The sequence below is a fragment of the Aotus nancymaae genome, unplaced genomic scaffold, assembly GCF_030222135.1.
Source record: "Aotus nancymaae isolate 86718 unplaced genomic scaffold, 86718_ANA_hifiasm-v0.15.2.pri h1tg000038l, whole genome shotgun sequence".
Taxonomy (NCBI): domain Eukaryota; kingdom Metazoa; phylum Chordata; class Mammalia; order Primates; family Aotidae; genus Aotus; species Aotus nancymaae.
Genome location: NW_026988452.1, coordinates 4900573 through 4923255, shown reverse-complemented (window position 1 = coordinate 4923255; position 22683 = coordinate 4900573). Strand labels below are relative to the sequence as shown.

Below are 22683 nucleotides of genomic sequence, written 5' to 3'. Positions count from 1 at the left end.
TACTTGGGGGACTGAGATGGGAGGATCTCTTGATCCCAGGAGGTGGGGGTTGCAATGAGTCAAGATCATAGCATCACACTCCAGCCTAGGCAACAGAGAGAGACTGTGTCTCAAAAAAAAAGTGTGATGAGACATTATAACAGGAGAACCTGATTTTGATTAGTAAGGCTTCTCTGAAAAAGTGGACTGAAGAGTGAATGGAAATTACTTAGGCAGAGGGTTGAATTTATTTGTAGGAGCTCTTTTAGGTTAAGGATATTACCTTTTGTCAGTTGTTTTGTTCCCTTTCGTTACTTGCTTTTTAATTTGCTGTGTGTTGCACATACTCTCCTTTGCTTTAAAATGTATGCTATGGCTGTGCATCTTAAAATACTGGTGTTAAAGTAAGTGTGTGCCATCCTAGAGTGCACAGCAACCAGCAGAATGACAGGAGGCTTGGAATGTACTTGCTGCTACAGAGAAGCGGATGTAAGTGAAAACTTTATCAAGTGTATTAAAAAAGCTGTGCATTTTATATTGTATGATAAATCTTGTGAGCTGTGTACCTCTGAGGCGATAAAATAGAGCCAGTTAATATTATTTGAAAATAGGAAGCAATATACCTGTGTTTCACTTGATTTTAATGTAAAAGATCTTCTATTTTCAGTAACGATGGACTGAGTTATTCAGACAGACTCTTCCTGCTGAAAACTGAGAATGTTAGTACATAAAAAGTATATATATATATTTTAACTGTTTTTTTTAGTGATGGGGTTTTGCATATGTTGCCCAGGCTACTCTTGAATTTCTGGGTTCAAGTCACTCTCCTGAATTTAGCCTCCTAAGTAGCTGGGATTACAGGCATGTGCCACTGTGCCCAACTAAAAGTGTATCTTTTAAAAAAATCACTTAAGAAAAATGAAGAGCCAGCAGCATAGTGGTGAATTGTCAGGCCAGCGTTTATGGGAGAAAGCCAGACTCCAAAGACGTGTACGCAGTCCTGGCAGACCAAAACCACGTTTGCCTTTGAATTCACAACATTGTGGGGTGAGGAGGATTGAAGGAAAGACCTAAGGCTCTCATCCAAGGAAGGCTGTTCTGTAGGTCCTGCAGTATAGGAGCCCCTCCCCATGTTACCCTGGAACTCCCAAGGGCGACACCCTCAGGGAAGAGGGAACTAGAACTAACTTCCCTGCCCGTGCACTACGTGGAAGGTTGTCTTGGCACTGAGCAGGGAAAGGTCAAAAGGAAGATAAAAAGCGTGCCAGAGAAGGTTAGGTCAAAAACTGGCTGTCATGCAGACGTACAGCCCAAATCTGTGCATCGAGGGGAGATCAGGGAACCTTAATCCCTGAGCTTGGTTTAGTATGGTTCTTCACTGGTAATGTTGCTAGACACCTTACAGCAGTAAATTTACATGTTTTCTCAAGGAAGGTATCTTCTTAGGCCTTTGGAAATTCTTACAAAGAGTTTTTCAAGGATATTGAGCACCAGGCAAAGATAATTAGGTATAGAAGGAAATAATTCCAATGGTAATGACACTAAGAAATTTACTAATGATAATTTTTCTATATTATTCTTTACGAAGTGATTCTAAAAAGCTACATATTTGATGCTTTACTGTGAACTTTGGGATCTGATAGTAAATTTTTCTTGGCTGAATGAAATCACCTTGGAATCAGTGACTTTATTGCTCTCCATTTTACACTTCTTCGAGTAGCAGTCTGAGTATGTTTCATTTGTTCTCATAATTTTTGTAGTTTAAGATCTTACCTCATGATAGAGCAATAGTTAGTGTTAGGATTTGCTAATGTTTTCTGTGGCGAACCATTCTGGTGGTGTCAGAAAGTAAACAAAATCTGAGATTTCTTTTCTCCTATGTGGTACTCAAATATTCTGTTTTAGCAATTTCTGGGTGGAGCTCAAAACTTAAATGTTTATTTTGTCATGGCTTAAGAGGCAGTAAGCAAGATAGCAGAGACACTCCTCTTCCCAAGGCTGTGCCTGCCTGGAACAAATTGTTTTGTGTCTATATATATCCATTATTTCAGAACACACAAACTTGTCAAATGCAATTCTACAAAATACAATACATGGGTGTCTTGTTAAAAAAAATAAGAATTTATTTAGTAGCCAAGCTTTTTATATAGTTTAGCATTTTGACTGGTGATTTGTTTTACTTAAAACTGGAAAGGCCAGAGTCAAAATTATATGCGATAGCTACACTATATGAAAAGCATTCTTTCCTAGACTAGTACTTTCTAAATTCAGATGAAGTATCTGAACTATCCCAGGAACTTGAGACATGCATGCAGTCCCTAATGCTAGCTGCTTGGAGAGATACCAGCCAGTAGCAACCAGCTTGCCTTGCTTAGAGAATCTTGAGGGATATTCGTTTACTGATAATGTACCCATTTTGTGTGTTTTTCTTCAGGTGATGCAGACAGAAGGCATTGTAAATTTAAGCCTGATCCCAGTATCCCTCCAACCTTCAGTGCCTTCAACGAGGATTATATTGGAAGTGGGTGGTCACGCGGACACATGGCTCCAGCAGGAAATAACAAATTTTCAAGTGTAGGCATGCTTTGGGGGAGGGATGGGAATATGGGGCTGATGATGTGCATACAGCAGGAATTAGAGATGAAAAACCTAGGAGCCAAACCTTAAAACTGGAGAATTTCCATACTCTTATTTTTCTTCCTGACTTTATTTCTCATCTTTCAGTCACATGCGGAGACATTTTTAAACAGGTTGAATGAGGAAAACTAAGTGCTATATGAGGGGAACTGGAAAGCCACTGGGAGCTGAAGCTACTCCCTTTTTTTTTTTTTGAGACGAAGTCTCACTCACTTTGTTGACCAGGCCAGAATGCAGTGGCACAATCTTGGCTCACTGCAACCTCCACCTCCCACGTTCAAGCAATTCTCATGCCTTAGCCTCCTGAGAAGCTGGGATTACAGGTGTGCCTCACCATGCTCAGCTAATTTTTGTATTTTTAGTGAAGACAGGATTTCACCATTTTGGCCAGGCTGCTCTCAAACTCCCTGACCTCAAGTGATCCGCCCACCTTGGCTTCCCAAAGTGATGGGATTACAAGCATGAGCTGCTCTGCCCAGCCACTTACTTATTTTTAATTAGTAATTAGAGATGGTCTCGCTTTGATGCCTAGGCTGGAGTACAGTGGTGAAATTATAGCTTGCTTATGTTTTAACTTTTAGGCTTATATGATCCTCTTGCCTCAGCTTCCTGAGTAACTAGGACCACAGGCATATGCCACCATGCCTGGCTAATTTATTTTGAAAAATTTTTAAATTTGTAGAAATTTATAGAAAAGGTAAAAAAAAAGTACAACAAATACACTGATGGATTTACTTTACAGATACATATGTAAATTCTGCAGCCATTGACAGTTGCAGACATAATTTTTTTTTTTTTTAAAGACGGGGTTTCACCATGTTGGTCAGGCTGGTCTTGAACTCTCGACCTCAGATGATCCGCCCGCCTTGGCCTCCAAAGTGCTTGGATTACAGACGTGAGCCACCGCGCCTGGCCTATGTTATATTTCTAAATAGTTTGCTCAGGAGTATGCATCATCTAAGAATGGGTATATTTGTATATATGAGTATAATATATATAAATACAAGTATCATACTGAGAAGTGTACACTAATACATTTTTATATATTTGTGCAGTAATATTATCTAAAATACAATTTATAGTCAGCTTTCCCACATTGTCCTAATTATGTCCTTTATAGCTTTTTTGATCCAATCGTGAATCACACGTTTAGTTGTCATATTTCTTTAGTCTTCTTTAATCTAGAATGATTTCCTTGCCAAAAAGGAGAAGGAGTATCTTTTATGACATTGACATTTGTTACGTGAACTATTGGTGATTATGTCAGTAAGATAGTAATTCTCAACCTTGGACACTCATTATAATCACCTGCAGAAGTTTTCACAAATCTGATGCCCAAACCTGAACCTCATACTTATAAAATCGGAAAGTCTCAGGGATGAGACCCAGGCGTCAATATCAGTATTTTCAGTATCCCAGCGCACACCCAAGATTGAGAGCGACTGCTTGCAGAGAAGGTACTTGTGGCATTGGCAGTTAGTATAGATCAGTAAAGAAAGCACAGTGAGGAAGAGCCTTGTATACTTGAGTCACAAATGTGAAGTGAATGAATACATAGTGGCCAAATATTCAGAAGAACATTTTCTTTGCCACTTTTGAACTAGTGTATTTGTATTGTACTCAAATAACATTTGTGAAAATTGATCTTTATTGAGAAACTCTTTGCCAGAGGCTTAAAACCAGAATTTACCTGTAAGCTTTGTGTTGGAAATACTTAATTCTTAGAATTCACATTATAGGTTTGGATTTTATAATTGATAAAGTTAAGCCTACCTAACTACTTACTTTATAGTCCTCATTTTGAATAATTATTATAAGAGCTTTCTGTCCTAGAATAATTACGGCTTTCATTTATTGAAACAAGTAGTCAATAATTGCCTAGCACTAATGTATAAATAAGAAACTATATATCTGTGTGTTTTTAATAAAATATCTTGTAAAGGAGAAAGCATTTCAGTGCCAGTTACTATGTTTCTTTCTTTACAGAAAGCCATGGCTGAAACCTTTTACCTTTCTAACGTTGTACCTCAGGATTTTGATAATAATTCTGGATATTGGAACAGGTGAGGGATGAGAGTTTTAAAAACGTGATTCTATGGAAGATAAATGAAGTGACAGGAGAATGTACTGATTGCCTAATAGCTATTTCTGTCTTTGTTTTTCAAAAGCTAAGCCTCTGAAGGTGAGTACTTTGGGCCACTTTTTTTTAATTGTATTTTGGGAGTACAATCTTCTATGGAAGATTAGACTTCAAAACATAACCTATCTTTTTTTTATCATAGTTGCCCCTGTTCAAAAGTCCAAGTTTTGAAATAAATTACTCAAAATAATAATCTTAATAATTGAGGCATCACCTTTTTTGAGTGTGTTCAGTGAACGCTATTATTTTTTCTTGATTCCAATATTTTTTAGCTTTTTTAAAAAAACAGTTTTGGCTGACTAGGTGCGGTGGCTCACACCTGTAATCCCAGCACTTTGGGAGGCTGGGGTGGGTGGATCACCTGAGATCAAGAGTTCAAGACCATCCTGGCCAACATGGTGAAACCTGTCTCTACTAAAAATATAAAAATTAGCCAGGCTTGGTGGCGTATGTCTGTAATCTCAACTACTCAGGAGGCTGAGGCAGGAGAATCACTTGAACCTGGGAGGCGGAAGTTGCAATGAGCCAAGATTGCGCCACTGCACTCCAGCCTGGGCGACAGGGCAAGACTCTGTCTCAAAACAAAACAACAACAACAACAACAAAGTTTTGTATTTCAGGAGCTCCTGAACTTTAGGACAGGGTCAGTGATTCATATCTATAATCTCAACACTTTGAGAGGCCAAGGCAGGAGGATCGCTTGAGGCCAGGAGTTTGAGACTAGTTTGGAACATAGTGAGACCTTGTCTCTACTAAAAATTAAAAAAATTAACCAAATGTGGTGGTCTATGCCTGTAATCTCAGCTACTCAGGAGGCTGAGGTGGGGAGGGTCACTTGAGCCCAGGAGCTTGAGGCAATAATGAGTGGTGATTGTGCCACTGCACTCCAGCCTAGACAGCAGAGCAAGACCCTGTCTGAAAAAAGAAAAAGTTCCTGAACTTAAAAAAAGTTGGGGCACAGTTTAATATAACTATTCACCAGTTTTTGATAGAACCTAACTATAAATCTGAGCCTTCTACATTTTTCTGACAGTCAGGTGGTCTCTTTATGCATCTAAAACGAACAGTTTGAGGTTCTTTGAGGCGATTGATTTTCCCCATATAGTACTTTGTGATTTAAAATGATTAAGAGAGCACCCTGCACCAGAGAGAGACTTCAGCAGTTGTCAGTCATGGCCACATTTGTTTCACCTACTAAAATATGACCACAGTACTATTAATGCCCCTAAAGAATTTAACAGTAATTCTTCATTACCAATTTCATAGTCGGGGCTCACATTTTCCTGGTTGTCTTTAATTTTTTGTTGTTGCTGGTTGGTTTGAAGCAGGATTAAAACAAGATAGACACATAAATTTGGTTGATATGTCTGTTCAATTGGTGTTAATCTGTAGGTCTTCCTTTCTTGTTTTTTTTTTTTTTTTCCATTCAAATTATTTGTTGAGGATCTAGGACCTTCATCCTAGAGTTTCCTTTCCGTATTCTGGATTTGCTGATCACATACCCGTGGAAGCATTTAACATTTTCTTTTCCCAAGAGATAAATTTCTGGGAGGAAAGCTTTACCTTGTAATTGGACATATGTATATATGCTATAAAAATAGTTTAAAAAACTATATTTTTAAGGCCAGTCAAGTGAAGCAGTGGGAGTAGAGAAGGAACAAAGAAGTATGTACCTGGTTGTGAAGAATTAGTTGTAAACACCATTGCACTTATACCAGCCTATAAAAATAATTAGATTTTACTTTTTAGATAAGAAAGTGAGGAATGAGGACATGCATTGCTATCATTTAGAAATCTCTTCCAACTGGGCTAGGTGCAATGGCTCATGCCTGTAATCCCAGCACTTTGGGAGGCCGAGGTGGGCAGATTGCTTGAGATCAGGAGTTGGAGACCAGTCTGGGCAACATGGCGAAACCGTGTCTCTACTAAAAATTCCAAAAACATTAGCTGGGCATGGTGGCGTGTGTCTGTAATCCCAGCTACTCGGGAGGTTGAGGCAGGAGAATCACTTGAACCTGGGAGGCAGAGGTTGCAGTGAGCTGAGATTGCACCATTGCACTCCAGCCTGGGAACAGAGCGAGACTCTGTCTCAAAAAAAGAAAAAAAGGGAAAAAACCAAAATATTACTTGCCATTTTTATCTGGTACATTGACAAAAACAGTTTTTAAATGATAAATCCCAGCGTTATAAAGATTGTTGTGAAACTGCTGTGGTGTAATTTGGATTTTTGAGTAAATTGATATAACCCTATTAAAAATGTTAGTTTTACATACAATGACAAGTCTTTAAAATAAATTCATTCGGTAATTCTGGTCCTTGAAATTTATCCTTAGGAATTAATACAATGTTGCATTATATAAGAAATGTTAACATAAGCCCAGTTGTCCTGCAAGAGGAATGGTTGAATAAAGCGTATCATCTTGTTAGATTGATACATACTTCTTGAAAGCTGGTTGGGAACTATGGCATAAAAAAAAGTTTTAAGTTCATGAAATTTGAATTCCAGAATGTACTCTGAGTGCATGTAAAGAAAAATGTAGTTTTGTTAGTGTATGTGATTTTAAAGTTTTTTCTGTGCAGTAAGCAAACTGGGAACATCATTGTGTATCTGCTTATAATGTTTTGTGCCATATTCTTGTTTAACTTAATTTCTCAAGTGCAGTTTTTCTTGGCATCTTTCATAGGGATTGATATGATTTGCTGCTATCTTACATGTATATATGTGAGAATATCATACTTTTTAAAATTTGTTTTTCAGAATAGAAATGTACTGTCGAGAGCTGACAGAAAGGTTTGAAGATGTTTGGGTGGTATCTGGGCCTTTGACCTTACCTCAGACTGGAAGCGATGGAAAGAAAATAGTTAGTTACCAGGTAAGGATGTTTAATAGTCAGGTTTATGTTATCTGTATGAGATTATCATCTCACTTTGCATTTTGCTTTTTATTTTTATTAAAGAAATTTTTTTTGCATTCTGCTTTTTAATTTAACTTAACAATATTCATCGAACACCTATTAGGAGTGATAGGCATAGAGAATATAGTGATGGATTAAAGCAACTATTGACTTCAAGGACCTCACAGTTTAGAGTGGAAGACAGATGTTAACAGTTAATTACATTAAAGTGTGACATGCTGTAATAGAAATAGACACACGTGGTGTGCTCTTGTAGAAGGACTGGTGGGCTCTACTCATATGGGTCAGGAACACATAAAAGAGGAAGTGATGTTTCGCTATACCTTGCCAGATAAGAGTCAGGAGTGGAGCCTCAGGACTCCAGAGGATGGAGCAGTATAAGCACAGGACATTTACAGTCAACATCAGGGTTCTGGGATTTATGTATCATTCGTAAGGATTGGAGCTTATGTTACAAAACAGTGTGGGTGGCTCAAGGGGGATGAAGATTTCTGTAACAGCAGGTGGACAGGGGTGAGATAGATAATACACGACTATTTTATGATGAAGACTTGGGTTTTAATTTTTAGACACTAAGAAGTCATTTAACAACATGGTGAAACCCCGTCTCTATTAAAAATACAAAAAATTATCTGGGCATGTTGGCGCGTGCCTGTAATCCCAGCTACTCAGGAGGCTGAGGCAGAAGAATTGCCTGAACCCAGGAGGCGGAGGTTGCGGTAAGCTGAGATCGCACCATTGCACTCCAGTCTGGGTAACAACAGCGAAACTCCGCCTCAAAAAAAAAAAAGAAGTCATTTAAGCATGGGAGAAATGTGATATCTTTTGGGTTTTATAAAGAGTATTCTGGCAGCAGTGTGTAGAGAGATAGGTGGGAACAGGTAGGATTCGAAGGGGAGAATGGGGCAAGGAGATGAGTTAGGACATAAAAGCAGCGGGAGTGAGGAATAATAGTGAGGGAAGAGTAACCATCAATTAATAACTTGTTTGAGTGAGGAAGAGGGAGAAGTTCCAGGATAACATCCAGATTGCAGTGGGTTGACTAAATGGGAAGAAAAGCTTTTCTTCTAGAAGCTTCTTTTTTTATATATGCAAGATACGTGAGCACTTTCATAGACTGAAAGAAAGAGATTAAAGATAGGAGAGTATAATTAGTGGTGTGAGAGCTTCAGACATCTAATGTTGCCTGGAAATTCTTAGCTAACCTTCCATATTGGCAGTTTACAAAGTGGTGTAATAAGTGTTTCTTATAAAAAAGCATAACATTGAGTCTCATCATGCAGAAATATCCTGAGGATTCTGCCAGGAGGGTGGCTGAAGTGTTGTACTGTACTGTGAAGTCTGCAGAGGGTTGAGAACAGGTGGAGTGAAGCAGAGGAGGTGGCAGAGTGAGTAAAAAGCAGCATTGAAGGACTTGCTGGTAAGGCCAAAGAGGAGGTATATTTAGAGGGAACACCTAGATGAGCTCTGGAAATGAAGTAGATAGTTAATAAATGCTGGTTAGTTAAATGATGACTTTAGCGAGTCTGTGATAAAATTTAATAACCTGAGGAACAGATCTAGGAAACCAAACAACAACAACGCTTTGAGAGTGTGCTCTGTCCACTGACTTGCTTGTTATCAGCCTGTCTAGATTAGATGTGCAGTCACGTGCAACCATCCAGACATTTGTATAGGTCCGTATCAATAGCCCACTTTTCCTTTTCCACACAAAATTATTGATCCAACTACTTCTGTTAAGTGGAAATGGTAGAGTAGTTCTTTTCAAGGATTCTCACACCCTTGGAAAATTCCAGCACATATGGGGGTGAAGGAAGTCAAAGGAATTAGTGTTTTAAAATTAATTCATTTAACTTCTCTCCTCTGATCAACTTGCTAATTTTAGTAGATTTTATAATCTTGGGAAAAAATGGCTTAAAGCCCTCCGTATTATTTTTCAAATATTAATTATTCTTGGTCTTTGTTAAATCCTCTTTATACCAGAAAAGAGTTTCTTCTAGCTTTGAGTTATATGTCAGAAGTGGTTAAATTACAGTTTTATTTGTGCTTTGTTTTCATAAAATTGAAAAATTTACATGACTAACCTACTGTGTAGCAGAACAAAAATTTGTACCAATTTTAAAAGGAAAAATTAGCCAATAATTACGAGCATTTCACCGTACAGTTTTTTGTTTGGATGTTTCTGTAAGACATGTGCTGCCCAAATGCTGTAGTGGAAAATATATTGTTTTTCTTAAGTTGGATCTAATTTTTAAAAATAGAACTGATAAAAATATATCTTCTAGTTCTTTTTGCTGAAAAGGCCTAGAAGCAGTTGTATGTCATTAGCAATGAGCATATATTGAGACCCAGATATTGGTTTCTAAAAACCATCTCCTTCTGAAAAGGCTCAGCACTTAGAAAAATGATTGATTCCGGGGGTGGTACGGGGAAAATTACAAAATGGAACATCTTATGCCAGAAAGCCAAGAAGTGCTCAGACAAATGGTGGGGATATGTAAGAAGGACATGTGAGTCAGCTTGAAGGAGCTCCCACTTAACCGTATCTGGTGCTACTACATATCAAAATAACATGGATTATAAACCTATTGAATTAAATAAGAATCCATACTCAATAGGTAAATATATAGGGTTTAAAGAAAAGCTTCTGCTTACCATAGAATGTCAATTAATAAATGTGCAAGAATGGAAGAGTTATAAAAATCATTTTGCACTTATCACCATAATTGATTCAGGCAAGAATCATCACTAGCTAAAACTAGGGAGTGAATGTTTTATGAGAATAGGATATTTATAGTCTAAAAGTATCTCCTCATAAATTATTTATTAATCACAGTGAAGAAACACTCCCTTACCCAAGTGATCAAGTTTAGTATTGCTAGTAATGGGACTTATTGATACGCCATACTTCCCAGGGTGATGCACTGAGGAGGATAAATAGCAGGCATACCCCAGTGGAGGGTTGTGCTGTGAAACAGCTGACTTGTAATTTACAAATGTGTTCGTGTCATGAAAGACAAAGGCTGAGAAACTATGTGTTCTAGATTAATGGATTAGAGAGTCATGAAAACAAAATGCATAGTATGATCTTAGATTAGATCCTAGACCAGAAAAAAGTTGCTAAAAAGGATGTTATTGGGAGAATTGGCAACAGTCAGGTCTGTAAATTAGATAATTGTATTTTTTTCAGTATTAAGTTTCCTAATTTTTGTAATTTGCTCTGTGATTGTGTAAGTAAATATCTTTGCTCTTAGGAAGTATATCCTGAAGTGTTTAGGAGTGAAAGAGTGTGTCTGTGACTTTTAAAAAGTTTAGGGAAAATAGAAAAAGAGAGTGATAAAGCAAATGGAGCAAAATGTTAACAATTGGTAAATCTGGGTGAAGGATGTAAAGGAAGGAGTTCTTTGTGCTGTTCTTCTAAATTCTAAGCTTTTAATTCAGAATTTAAAAATTACATACTAAATATTATATAGATGTTTAAATAAAATATTAAAACATACATTTAAAAAGTTTTCAGTGAAATGATACTCAAGCATGTTGAAGCTAGCTGTGAAGAGTTTCAAAGGAGACCTATCAACTCTCCTCACCTTATTTAGTGTCATATGCTCGATCGCGTGAGGTCAGTCAAGATCAGCTTCCTGAAGAGTACACTTTGAGTAATAGTCTTGTTTTTTATTTTTGTTTTAAAGACTTGCTAGTCTTAGGTATTTTCTTTCAGATTCTGGGCTTCTAAGCTCATATCATTAGTTTTCCATGTCTCTTAATTTATAGAACCTATCCATGCTCACACTAGCAAATCTTTAATTCAGTAGATCATCAATTCAGCAAATCTTCAAATACCTATCATGTGGGAGGAAGGTATACAGAATTATAAATGGCATGCCCCAAACTGTATTCTTGATTACTTTCTTCCTCTTCTGTATTTCACATCCTGGCAGTCATCTCTCACTCTTAGTTACTTTGAACCAACGACTTTTTAAATAACTTTTACTTAGACATGCTGAAGCTCTGAACACCTGCAGTATTGCAGAGGCCTCTAATGAGTTCCTCTGCCTCCAACTGTGTTGGCTACCAGTCTGTCTGGCGTCCAGAAATCATGACAGAGAAAGAATATGTTGTTACTTACCTAATTCTTAGAACTATAAAAAAGGAATAACATTAAAAGGACAGAAAAGGAAACTTTACTTATACTGAGATTAGGGAATGTTCACAGTTCTGTGTCAAGGAATTTTTCAAACAATATGTGCAAGATAAAGTGAAATTTGGACCAAATTATAAAGGATGTTAATTTGACGTGTCTCCTCTTATCAAAGCATGGGACGGGGTAAGGAAGTTCAGACCTACCGGTAGCTGACCACAGGAGAAATTTCTGGTGTTTAACTTGGAGTTTATCCCATTACCTTGCAATAGTAGGAAAGGCAGGGTGGTTATAGTTGTTAAAAGAACGTATTTCGTGTCAGATCCAACCTTGTATCTTTGCTTTGATACTTGCTTGCATGTGGTCCTGGGAAAATGACCTAACTTCTTTAAAGTTCAGTTTTATCTGTGATGTTTAGATAGTAGCAGCGTTTACCTCATTGAATTGCTAGGATCGTTGCTACTTGGTAATTAGCACATAGGAAATGTTCAGTAAATGTTAGCTACTATTATTCCTTGGGAGGCTAACCTAAGAATGAAGACCAGTGTTTTTTGTATTCTTTGCTGCATGTACTCATAAACCTATGATTTCTAAGATTTTTTTTTCTCCTTTCTTGTCTACAGAAGCTCAAAGGTCAGGGGCCTCTTTATTAATTTTAAAGCACAATTTTTGTAGTCTTCTAAGCAGAGATAATGCTTTTGAGTTCATGAGTTCATGTTATGTTAGGAGTTGTGAAATTAGATACTTATATTAAGCATGATTTAGTCTTGATGCTTTTTTTTCCCTCCTGGCATTAAAGTCATAATTGCCAAACTTTCTTTTAGTTAGCCTTGAATTTAAACTTAAAAAAATTTTAAATTATGCAGTTATAAGTGCATAATGATAAAAATGTTAAATCTTAAAATGTGATTGTGGAAGTATATGACATTGTAATGAAATTCAAACAGTAAAAGTAGGATGCAAAGGTAAAGTCTTACTTATACTCCTTATCCCACTATCCAGTTTTTATTTGTTCTGGTGCTTATTTCTCTATCTCAGAATGAGTGCTAAAATGTATTTTTAAATTGTGACTTGTCACTTATTAACAGTTAATTTATCTATAAAATTATGAAATGTATTGTTTACTTCTTGTACTGCACCATTCTCTGCTAGTAATATACTTAGTTTTAGTTCTTCTGTTGGTAAACTTTGCAACATATGCTTTACATAACATACTCAAACCTTTATTCTTGATCTGTTATTTATACTTGTCAAGGTTTGTAGCATTTGCATTTATGTTTGCTGTCTATAATGTAGTCTGAGCTTTGCCTATAGCAGAGGTTATAAACCGAGGCCTCTTACAGCAAGTCCAGCCCATAGAGGTGTTTTATTGGGCTCACATAACATTTTTTTTTTTTTTTACATTTTTTCATAGAGCTAGGGTCTTGCTCTGTCTCCTAGGCTGGAGTGTGGTGACGTGATCATAGCTCACTGTAACCTTTATCTCCTGGACTTAAGAGATCCTTCCACCTCAGCCTACCAAGCAGCTACGACTACAGGTGTGCAACACCACGCCCAGCTAATTTTTAAGTTTTTTTTTTTGTAGAGATGGGGGTCTCACTATGTTGCCCCAGCTGGCCTTGAACTCCTGGCCTCAAGCAGTCCTCCCACCTCCACCCCTCAAAGGGCTGGAATTAAAGGTGTGAACCACCACAGCTGACTGTATGTTATTTTTTAATTAGTTGATAGTGTTTAATCATTGGGAGATTTTACATAAATTCAGATTTTAGCTTCTCTTAAATCAGATGACTCCATAACAATTGGCATATTCTCCCATAGGCAACCAGTTTACTAGACAGGAGTATCAGCCTTCTCCTTAGATTGAACACACATCTTCAGTTCACCATAGTCTTTACCTGGCCCGTTGTACTCATTTACATTTCCTGTCTAGTCCTTGTTGGTATTTGAGTTTGTAATCCAAGATCTACTGGAAAATACTTAACCAGCATTCGTAGTATCATAAGTGTGTAAGTAATATGTTTGCACCTGTAAAGAAGTAGAGATAATTCTGTATCATTGAATCAGTGCCACTTGAGAGAGAAGTGTTACCACAAACAACAGGAAAGCTGAGAAGCAGAAGATAAGGGTGGCAGTGTATTATAATCGCTATTTTTTAAAATGGAATCTGTTTTCACTTTCTAATTCAGACAGTTTAGGTCGTTTAACCATATCATCATATGATTTTTTTTTAAAAAGGTAAATTAGTTTTTTCTTGAAGATATATTCTTGGAACCCTCTGACTTTCTGTTCTAATTTGGATTACTTGTCTCCTCCCTCCATTCCTTTCTCCTTTATTCCCTTTCTTCTTTCCTTCCTTTTATTCAACAGAGACTTAACTAAGCTTCTACTAGGTCCCTGTTGCTATTCTGGGTGCTTCTGATATAGCAGTGAACAAGGCAGAAAAGAGTACCCTCATGGAGCATGCGTTATGGTGGAGGAGATACACAGTAAATAAAATGCCACATAGAAAAATAAAGCACGGTAAAGGATCCTATTGGGATGGGAAATAAAGACAAGGGGATAGAGCAGAAACCTAAGTGAAGTGAGGGAGTAAGCCATATGAAGAGTTTTTCCGCTAGAGCAAGTGCAGAGACACAGGTGAAACTGAGGTTTTCACATTCAAGGAACAGTGTTCTGCTCAGTGTGACTAGAGCAGCGTAAGCAGGAGGAGGAGAAGGTAGATTGTAGAGGGAGGCAATGGCACGAAGTGTGGATTGTATTAAGTGAGATGGGATGCGTTAGTGTTTTGATCAGGATGGTAGCATAGTCTGGTTTGCATTTTTAAAGTACACACCAGCTTCTGGTGAAGAATAGAAGAAAGTGTGGAAACTGGAAGGCCAGTTAAGAGACTGATGGAATTGTCTACATGAGAAATAATAATGTCAGTAGGGTGGGGTGGTGGTGGAAATGTCGAGAAGTATTCGGATTTAGGATGTGCTTGAAAGTGGTCAGCACACCGACGATGCCAAAAGCTGTAATGAGATTGTGTAAGTGAGTATAGACAGGAGAGAACAATCGAGTTCTGAACCCTGGAGCACTCAGTCATTTAGAGGTCAGGAAGAGGAAGATCCAACAAATAGTCAGAGGAGCAGCCTTTAAGGTAGGAGAAAAACTAGTGTGGAGTGATGTTCCAGAAGCCAAATGAAGAAAGCCTTTGAGAAATGACCATTTGCAATCCCAGTAAGCTTTTTAAAATTTTAAATCATCTATACATCTGTCCTTTTGTTTCTTTTCATTATACTCCTAACTTGGGTCCTTAAATTCCTCTTCCCCCTTAATATTATCTTAAATCCCTCTTTTTCATCTCCCCCATCATTTTTTTTTTTTTTGAGATGGAGTCACTCTGTCACCCAGGCTGGAGTGCAGTGGTGTGATGTCGGTCCACTACAACCTCCAACTCCCAGGTTCAAGCGATTCTCCTGCCTCAGCCTCCCGAGTAGCTGGGGTTACAGGCACATGCCACCACGTCTGGCTAATTTTTTGTATTTTCAGTAGAGATGGAGTTTCACCATGTTGACCAGGCTGGTCTCAAACTCCTGACTTCAAGTGATCCACCTGCCTCAGCCTCTCAAAGTGCTGGGATTACAGGCATGAGCCACTGCTGCTGGCTCCCCTTTTTTATAGATAAATTTTTTTGCATTGTTGGAGTATATCCTCAATTTTTTTCTGGAAGAGTCAGTGGATAGTAAACTTTCTGAGTCCTTGCTTGTCTGAAAATGTCCTAAAACTCTGAAGATGGGCTCAGGAATCTTTATGTATGACAAGCTCTCTAGGGTAGTTTTATGTACACAATCATTCTTTTATTTTGATGAGGATGCTGTCTTTATTTGACGTGAAGATGGAGAAGAGGATTATGAGGTCACAGGAATGTCTCATGAGGGATTACCCAAAGCTGGTATCACCAGGCCCTCTGCCAGGAGGACTCTCTGGAAGGAGCAGCCAGCTCACAGATACCCTGGATCCCTCCATACCAGTCATAAAAAAGTCATGACCATCGCTTTCTTGCCAATCTGCCAGAGCTCCAGGGGAGAAAAGTGGAAAATTGTTTGGTCTTGGCCCAGGGCCACCTCCTCAGTGAGGAACTTGAAGAAGTGGGTGTCGTGGCCGTGGTTCTCCTCAGTGGTGTCCATTACGCCTGTGGAGGAGATGCACAGCCGCACACAGGGCTCAGTGGACCTGCTCAGCACCATGGACAGACCCGCTGCCCCCGTTGTGTTCACGTGCTTCCTTCATCCAGTGCTCCACCGCCCATGCTCACATCCTTGGGTTTGCCCAGGATGGTGGCAGTGGCGCAGAGCCATTTCTCCAGACCCACAGGCCCTTGGTTGTTGGGTAAGTTCGTGTCTAGCTCTAGGAAAGACATGGGCTGCAGAAAGTGAGAACCATTCTTTTAGAGAGTATTTTTCTAGCCTCATCTGAAGGCAGAACAAAGGCCTGGTACTTTTGTGAGTTGCACAGTAATTCTGCAGATGAATTTTTTTCAGTCACACACTTTGATTTTGAGACCCTTTATTTGCTGGAGCATTACTGAAGGAGTGGCAAAAATATTAATATCAGCTTTGGCTTTTTCCTCTTTGTTTTATCTTAACAATGTCATCACATCCATCTTTCATCTTCCAGAGGTTCATGGCAATTCTTAGTCCACTAATGCACTAGTCTGTCGTTTTTCAGCACTGCTTTGAATGTGTTCTGTTTTACACCTTTTTACTGCCATTCCATATATATATATACACATATATATGGAGATCCATAAATATATATTATGTAGATATTTAAATAAAATACTAAAAGATATATTAGTTTATCAGTGAAACTATTTTATATATATCCATAAATAGATATATATTTTATATATAAGATAAAATCCATATATATATATATATATATTTTCCTTTTCATTTGCAGAGGAGTGGACCAAAAACGTGTTCAGTTTGCTTTTTTTAACTGGAAACCCTGCTTTAATCTCTATTTATTAGTTTTTGCAAAGCAGGTTAATTTTTTTTTTTGTCTTTTGCTTTTAGCAGGTTAATATTTCTTAATGTTTTATTTGGAAATAATTTCAAATTTCTAGAAAGGTTATAAGAACAATAAAAAGAACTTCTCTGTATTTTTCACCTAGGTTTACTGATTGTTAACATTTTGCCACATTTGTACTCCCCCACATTACGCATACACTGGTTTTATTTTCTGACCCATTTGAGTTAGTTGCAGATATCTTGTCACTTTCCTCCTAAGTGTTCTGTCATGTAACCACAGAATAATTATCAAATTCATGAAGCAACATGTAGAAATATTATCTAATATTTAGTCCATATTCATATTTTACCACTTACCCCAATCATATCCTTTATATTTTTTTCTGATTTGGTATCCAACCAGGATTGAGCATTGCATTTAGTTATCATGTCTTGATAGTCTCCTTTAATCTGAAGTAGCTTCTGACTCAGCCTTTTGTCTTTAATGACTTGGGTGTTTTTGAAGAGTATGGGCTGGTTGTTTCACAGTATGTCCCTCCTTTGGGTTTGTCTGTTGTTTGCTCATGATTAGTTATGTTTTGACAGAATGTAGCCGCAGTGATCTTGTGTCCTCAGTGCCTGACATCAAGGGGTGCATAATGTCAGTTTGTCTGATTACTGATGATTTTAACTTTACTTGGTTAAGGTGGCGTCTACCAGGTTTCTTTACCATTTCTCCTTTTGGAATTTGTAAGTAATCTGTGGAAATACTTAAGCATCTTTTTCCTCTTCAAACTTTCACTCAGTAGTTTTATCATCCAGTGATATTTCTTGCCTGAATTAGTTATTACTATGATAGTTGCTAAAGGATGACTTTCTAATTCTTGCTCCTTCATTTATTAGTTGACATTCTACTGTTAGAGCTTTTCCTTGTTATCAGTGTAAACTCATAGATTTATTCTTATTCAATGAGTTTTGACGTTTATTGTGATTGTTCATTTGGATGCTCACATTGCCCCAGATTTAGCCAGTGGGGAGCTCCTTCAGATGTCTCCTGTGTCCTTTTGGTGCAGTCTCATCATTTTTTAGCATTTCCTACTTTCTGGCGTAAGGCTATGTTCCAGGCTCATCTTGGCCATCGGCCATTTCTCCAAGGAGCACTGGATCCTTTTAGTGGGGACTGATGTTTAGAAACCAAGACCTGTACAGCAATTCAGATTGATTTTTGAGTGCTCGCTCTGCTGTTTGGTTTGTCAGGTGTGTTAACCACATTTACTTTTAGCCTTTTATAGTGGATGGAGAGAGCTGCACAGCTCATAGTACATGAATTCTATTGCCTTTAGTGGCTCACTGTTGAGAAGGCCTTTCTTCTCTGCTTTCTGTGTTCTTGTATTTCCTTCTTTCTTTTTTTTTTTTTTTTTTTTTTAGGTGGAGTCTCGCTCTGTCGCCAGGCTAGAGTGAGTGGTGTGATCTCAGTTCCCTGCAACCTCTGCCTCCTGGGTTCAAGTGATTCCCCTGCCTCAGCCTCCCAAATAGCTGGGACTGCTGACACATGCCACCACGCCTGGCTAAGTTTTTGTATTTTAGTAGAGATGGGGTTTCACCATGTTGGCCAGGATGATCTCGATCTCCTGACCTTGTGATCCATCTGCCTCGGTCTCCCAAAATGCTGGGATTACAGAAGTGAGTCACCGCACACAACCCATGTTTTTGTATTTCAAAACAAAGATTGACAGACACTGGAGGAAAGCGGTCACTGTGTTTGTGTGTTATGTATGTGTACGTAAAGTTGAATATTGACTCCAGGAATCCATATTTCTGGAGAAGCATGGTTTTTCAGTTTTCTCAGAAGCATATCAAACTGACATCTACTTTTATATATTTATGCTTTTTACTAACAAATATCTTCGTAATAATACTGTTTTTATTAGATTTGGCATTATATTTCAAATCAAACTTTATTTCAGGTAGAATTTTAAACCTAAAAACCTTTGGTGTATCTATTAGATGAAAGCAAAATATAGTTTGTTAGTAAAATAAATTGGAAAAATTAACTTGAAATTCTTGCCAGTTTAAGAATTTAGTTGGGCCAAATTTTTATATGTGTGCACACACACATATATCTATAAACTTGAAAGAATTTGGTTAAGAAATACAGACATGTGAGATCTACCTAGGTAAGGTGAAGAGATGAGAAGAGATAGGATACATGCTGAGAAAACAGCTGAGTTAGGAAAGGAGACAAAAATAAAAGGAAAGGCTGGGGCCTGGTGGCAGAAACTTCAAATGACCAGGTAAAAAGTTCAGGCAAGAATTTCAAGATAATTTTCTAGCAGGCAGGGCCTTCGAAAAGTAGGCAGTTGGCTGGGCGTGGTGGCTCATGCCTGCAATCCCACACGTTGGGAGGCCGAGGAGGGCGGATCACGAAGTCAAGAGATCAAGACCATCCTAGCGAACATGGTGAAACCCTGTCTCTACTAAAAATAGAAAAATTAGCCAGGCATAGTGGTGCATGCCTGTATTCCTAGCTACTCAGAAGGCGGAGGCAGGAGAATTGCTTGAACTCAGGAGGCGGAGGTTTCAGTGAGCCGAGATCACACCACTGCACTCCAGCCTGACAACAGAGCAAGATTCCGTCTCAGAAAAAAAAAAAAGAAAGAAAAAATAGGCAATTTATTATATAACAAATGATGTGGATAGAATGATGTCCTTTAATGATTATGGGAATGGGGACACAGCCTTGCCCAATGTTAGAGACTGGTCTGTTTCTGTCAAGCAATGAATAATTTGAATCGTGAATTCCTGCTTCCAAGGGAATGTCTTGCAGTTATGTATGGCAATTCAGAATGCTTGGAAAGTGTTTTGTTTTTTCAGATCTAGCCATTTAACATATACTGCTTGCTTACAACTATACTCTGAACCTTATTTTAGGAGGTTGTACCCAATAAAAGGGTTTATTTAGTTTTCTATCCAGGCAATGAAGCCTATATGTGCTTTTACTTTGGAGGAAGTAAAGCAAATGGACTGGCATTTATTGAGGGCCAGGTATACCCAGCTGTATGTAAGTAGCTTTATGTATGCGTCTCCTTCAGTCTTCACTACAGTTCTTACAAAAAAATAGTGGTTATTCTCTTGAATAGATGAGGAAATCAAGGCTTTAAGGATCGAGTCTGAGGCGTATAGCTTGTAATTGTCAAAGAGGACATCCAAACATGAATCTGTGACAATTGCCAGTTATTCATAGTGCTGTTCTTTGAAGCTCTCAAGTTTATAGTGAACGAATTGCTGTGCTGTTCATATACAAAAGCTTAAGGGTAGCAGATCATAAAAGATGGTGTGGATAGAGAGCAGTTACAAGTGATATTTGCTGGCATGCAAAAATAACAGAAAATGGGCCAAGAGGAGGATTCCTTATAGCCAGGCGGAAATGTCTGTTAGAATATGTAGGAAAGGATCACATCATCATAGAACTTGAGTGAATGTGAGCCTGAGGGAAGATTCGTAGCAGTGATTTTATCAGAAGTGAGTCATCTGACAGCTCTAATCAGAATCACCCCCTTTATTATAGCTGAGGTCATCCACGTGCTTTCTCTGATGTTCCTGTTTCAAGAAGAGATTGATTCCAGACAAGTGAGACATACCTGAAGATTCTGGCGTGGACATTATAAATGGCCTGACAAGAAAGTGAGCTTCGGATTTTAGAACTTGGTGGTGGTGGTAATGTTAGAAATATTTAACAATCTGTGTTGTTGTATAGCAGCACTTTGCAAACTTCCACTGTACTAACCCTGAGGGGAGGAAATTAAAGTCCCCTCAGGAGTCTTGAGACATCACCTGAAGAGATACAGGAGTAATATATATATTTTTAAGTCTCTTGCTTTATATTTAGGGAACGCTTTTGTTCATTTCCATGTCTATTTGTTTTAATGAAAGTTAAATTATTTTACTGCTTGTCTCCCTACGCTTACCCGAAATCTTCAAGCACCACTGACAGCCTAGAAAGAGGGTGCTTGTTCTGCCGTGTCGTAGCAGGCTCCTACCCTTTAGCCCGGAGCAGGTACCCCAGCGTGAGACGTGCTGTCTTCCAGGGTTTCTGCTGCCACGCAAGCATCTCCTGAGGATTTACAGAAAACACAGGGGGCGCCACGTTCTTGTTGACTTTACCACACCTTGTGACTCCCTCACTTTTCTAGTTCCTTGTCCCCCTCCGGTTTGGATTTGCTGTTTATCAGACTCCCATGGTTCCTTTCTTTCACTTGATTGGCATGACTTTTTAAGGGCTTGGTCTCTTGGTCTGTCCCTCTAGTTTTATTTTTGGAGTTTCTTTTTTTGTCTTACCAGGGGAATGTAACCAAATATATCTGTCTGATTCTAGCAGGTACATATTTTTTCCTCTTGATGCTACTTAATAGTTTATTGGAGGCACAGTGACTGTATGTAGGACCTTACAGATGGCAGGCTTAATGTGGTATTGTTTGTTGTGGGTCTCTTCTGGGGCTGGGTGGCACGGGTGGTGGTGGCAAATTGTCATTTCTGTCTCTTGGATGGAAGGGAACAAGCTCAGGCCAGCGTATAAGAAAATTAGCTTCACGCTGCGAATGAGTGCCAGCTTATGCATTATATTTTCTGGTTAACTCCCAGTTGACTTCCAGTTTTTGCTACAGTCTTGAGTAGAGTTCAGGGAGTCTTGGTAATTCAACAGCAGCAAGGATTTCCTTTGCATTATATTTTCATACCTAAATCTTACATGAAAAGGGTTGTTTGCTGACTCTCTGATTAACTAGACTTGGTTTACATGAAGCCTTTGAGTCCTGTTTCGGACATCATTTGTGCCCAAGTTGCTTTCTCCCCTGAAACCTAATTGTTGACTTGTAACTAGTCTAATCTTGCTTCATTATACGTTTCCCCACTATTCCCCTGTAAAACCGTCTTTTGTACCAAACGCAGTTGTATCTTTTGAATGATGTTCATTACAAAAATAGCTTTTTACATAGGTCTTGTAGATTTTGAAAATTTTTTTAACTAACATGTCATTGTATCTTCATAATAATTCCATGAGAGAGGCATTTATAAAACAGAAAATCGCAGTCCACCCATGGAGATGGCCATTATGTATTTTATAAATGAAGAAACAGGAAATGGGTGGATGTGACTTGCAGCTTAGTGGCAAAGCCAGGTCTGACCAGCTCTCTGGACTTCCAGTCTGCCGAACCTCTACTAGTTTTTAGAAACATTTCTGGAAGTCTCCCAATTTTTCCAAAAGTAGAAAAAAATTATTATGTAGATTGAGTTGTCTTTAAAGAGAACAGCTCTAAAATATTTTAAGATTGCTTTTTTTTTTAAGCATCTTAAATTCAAGGAAGAAACAGTGGTTTTTTTCTGAATATCCAACTAGGACCTGTGTCTGTATTAGACATATTAAAGATGTTTGCTTCCTAAGAATAAAGCGGACCGAATCAGAAAAGAAAAGAGCTAAGTTTTTATTTTTCTCCTTAGTTCTAGGGATAGTATTTTACCCCTTTGAAATATTGTGAGGTGGTCATGGGTAGAAGGATCATACCTGTGGTTCCTAATAGGAATTTCTGCGTCCGTGAGGTTTCTCAAAAGTAGAATCGAGGTCCCCTAGCAATTGTAAGAGTTTTTAAACACCTGTAGAAATGATACATTTCCATAAAGTAAAGCTGCAGAACTTAAAATGTCAAACGTCTTTACTTTTGGCTGGAATTTAATGAGCCTGATTAGAAGCTCTAGTTCGCAGCAATGGGCATGCTAATTATTTTTGAAAATTGCCATTTGTTTGTAGACAAGGAGTATTCCGTGAGGAGAGAAAATCAACTCAGTCTTCTTGAAGGCTTCTTACGGTTAGAATCTGAGATGAGC

The 22683-nt window shown here is 38.3% G+C and overlaps 1 protein-coding gene across 2 annotated transcripts in view; it reads left to right on the top strand.

Moving 5' to 3' along the window:
- The window catches only part of EXOG (exo/endonuclease G), a 31386-nt gene that overhangs the window by 2060 nt on the left and 6643 nt on the right, over positions 1–22683 (top strand). For both annotated transcript variants that reach the window (XM_012455653.2, XM_012455652.3), the window contains 3 exons: positions 2414–2553; positions 4603–4679; positions 7515–7629. In XM_012455653.2, coding sequence (XP_012311076.2) covers positions 2414–2553; positions 4603–4679; positions 7515–7629 — 332 coding nt within the window. The remainder of the gene's footprint in view (positions 1–2413; positions 2554–4602; positions 4680–7514; positions 7630–22683) is intronic.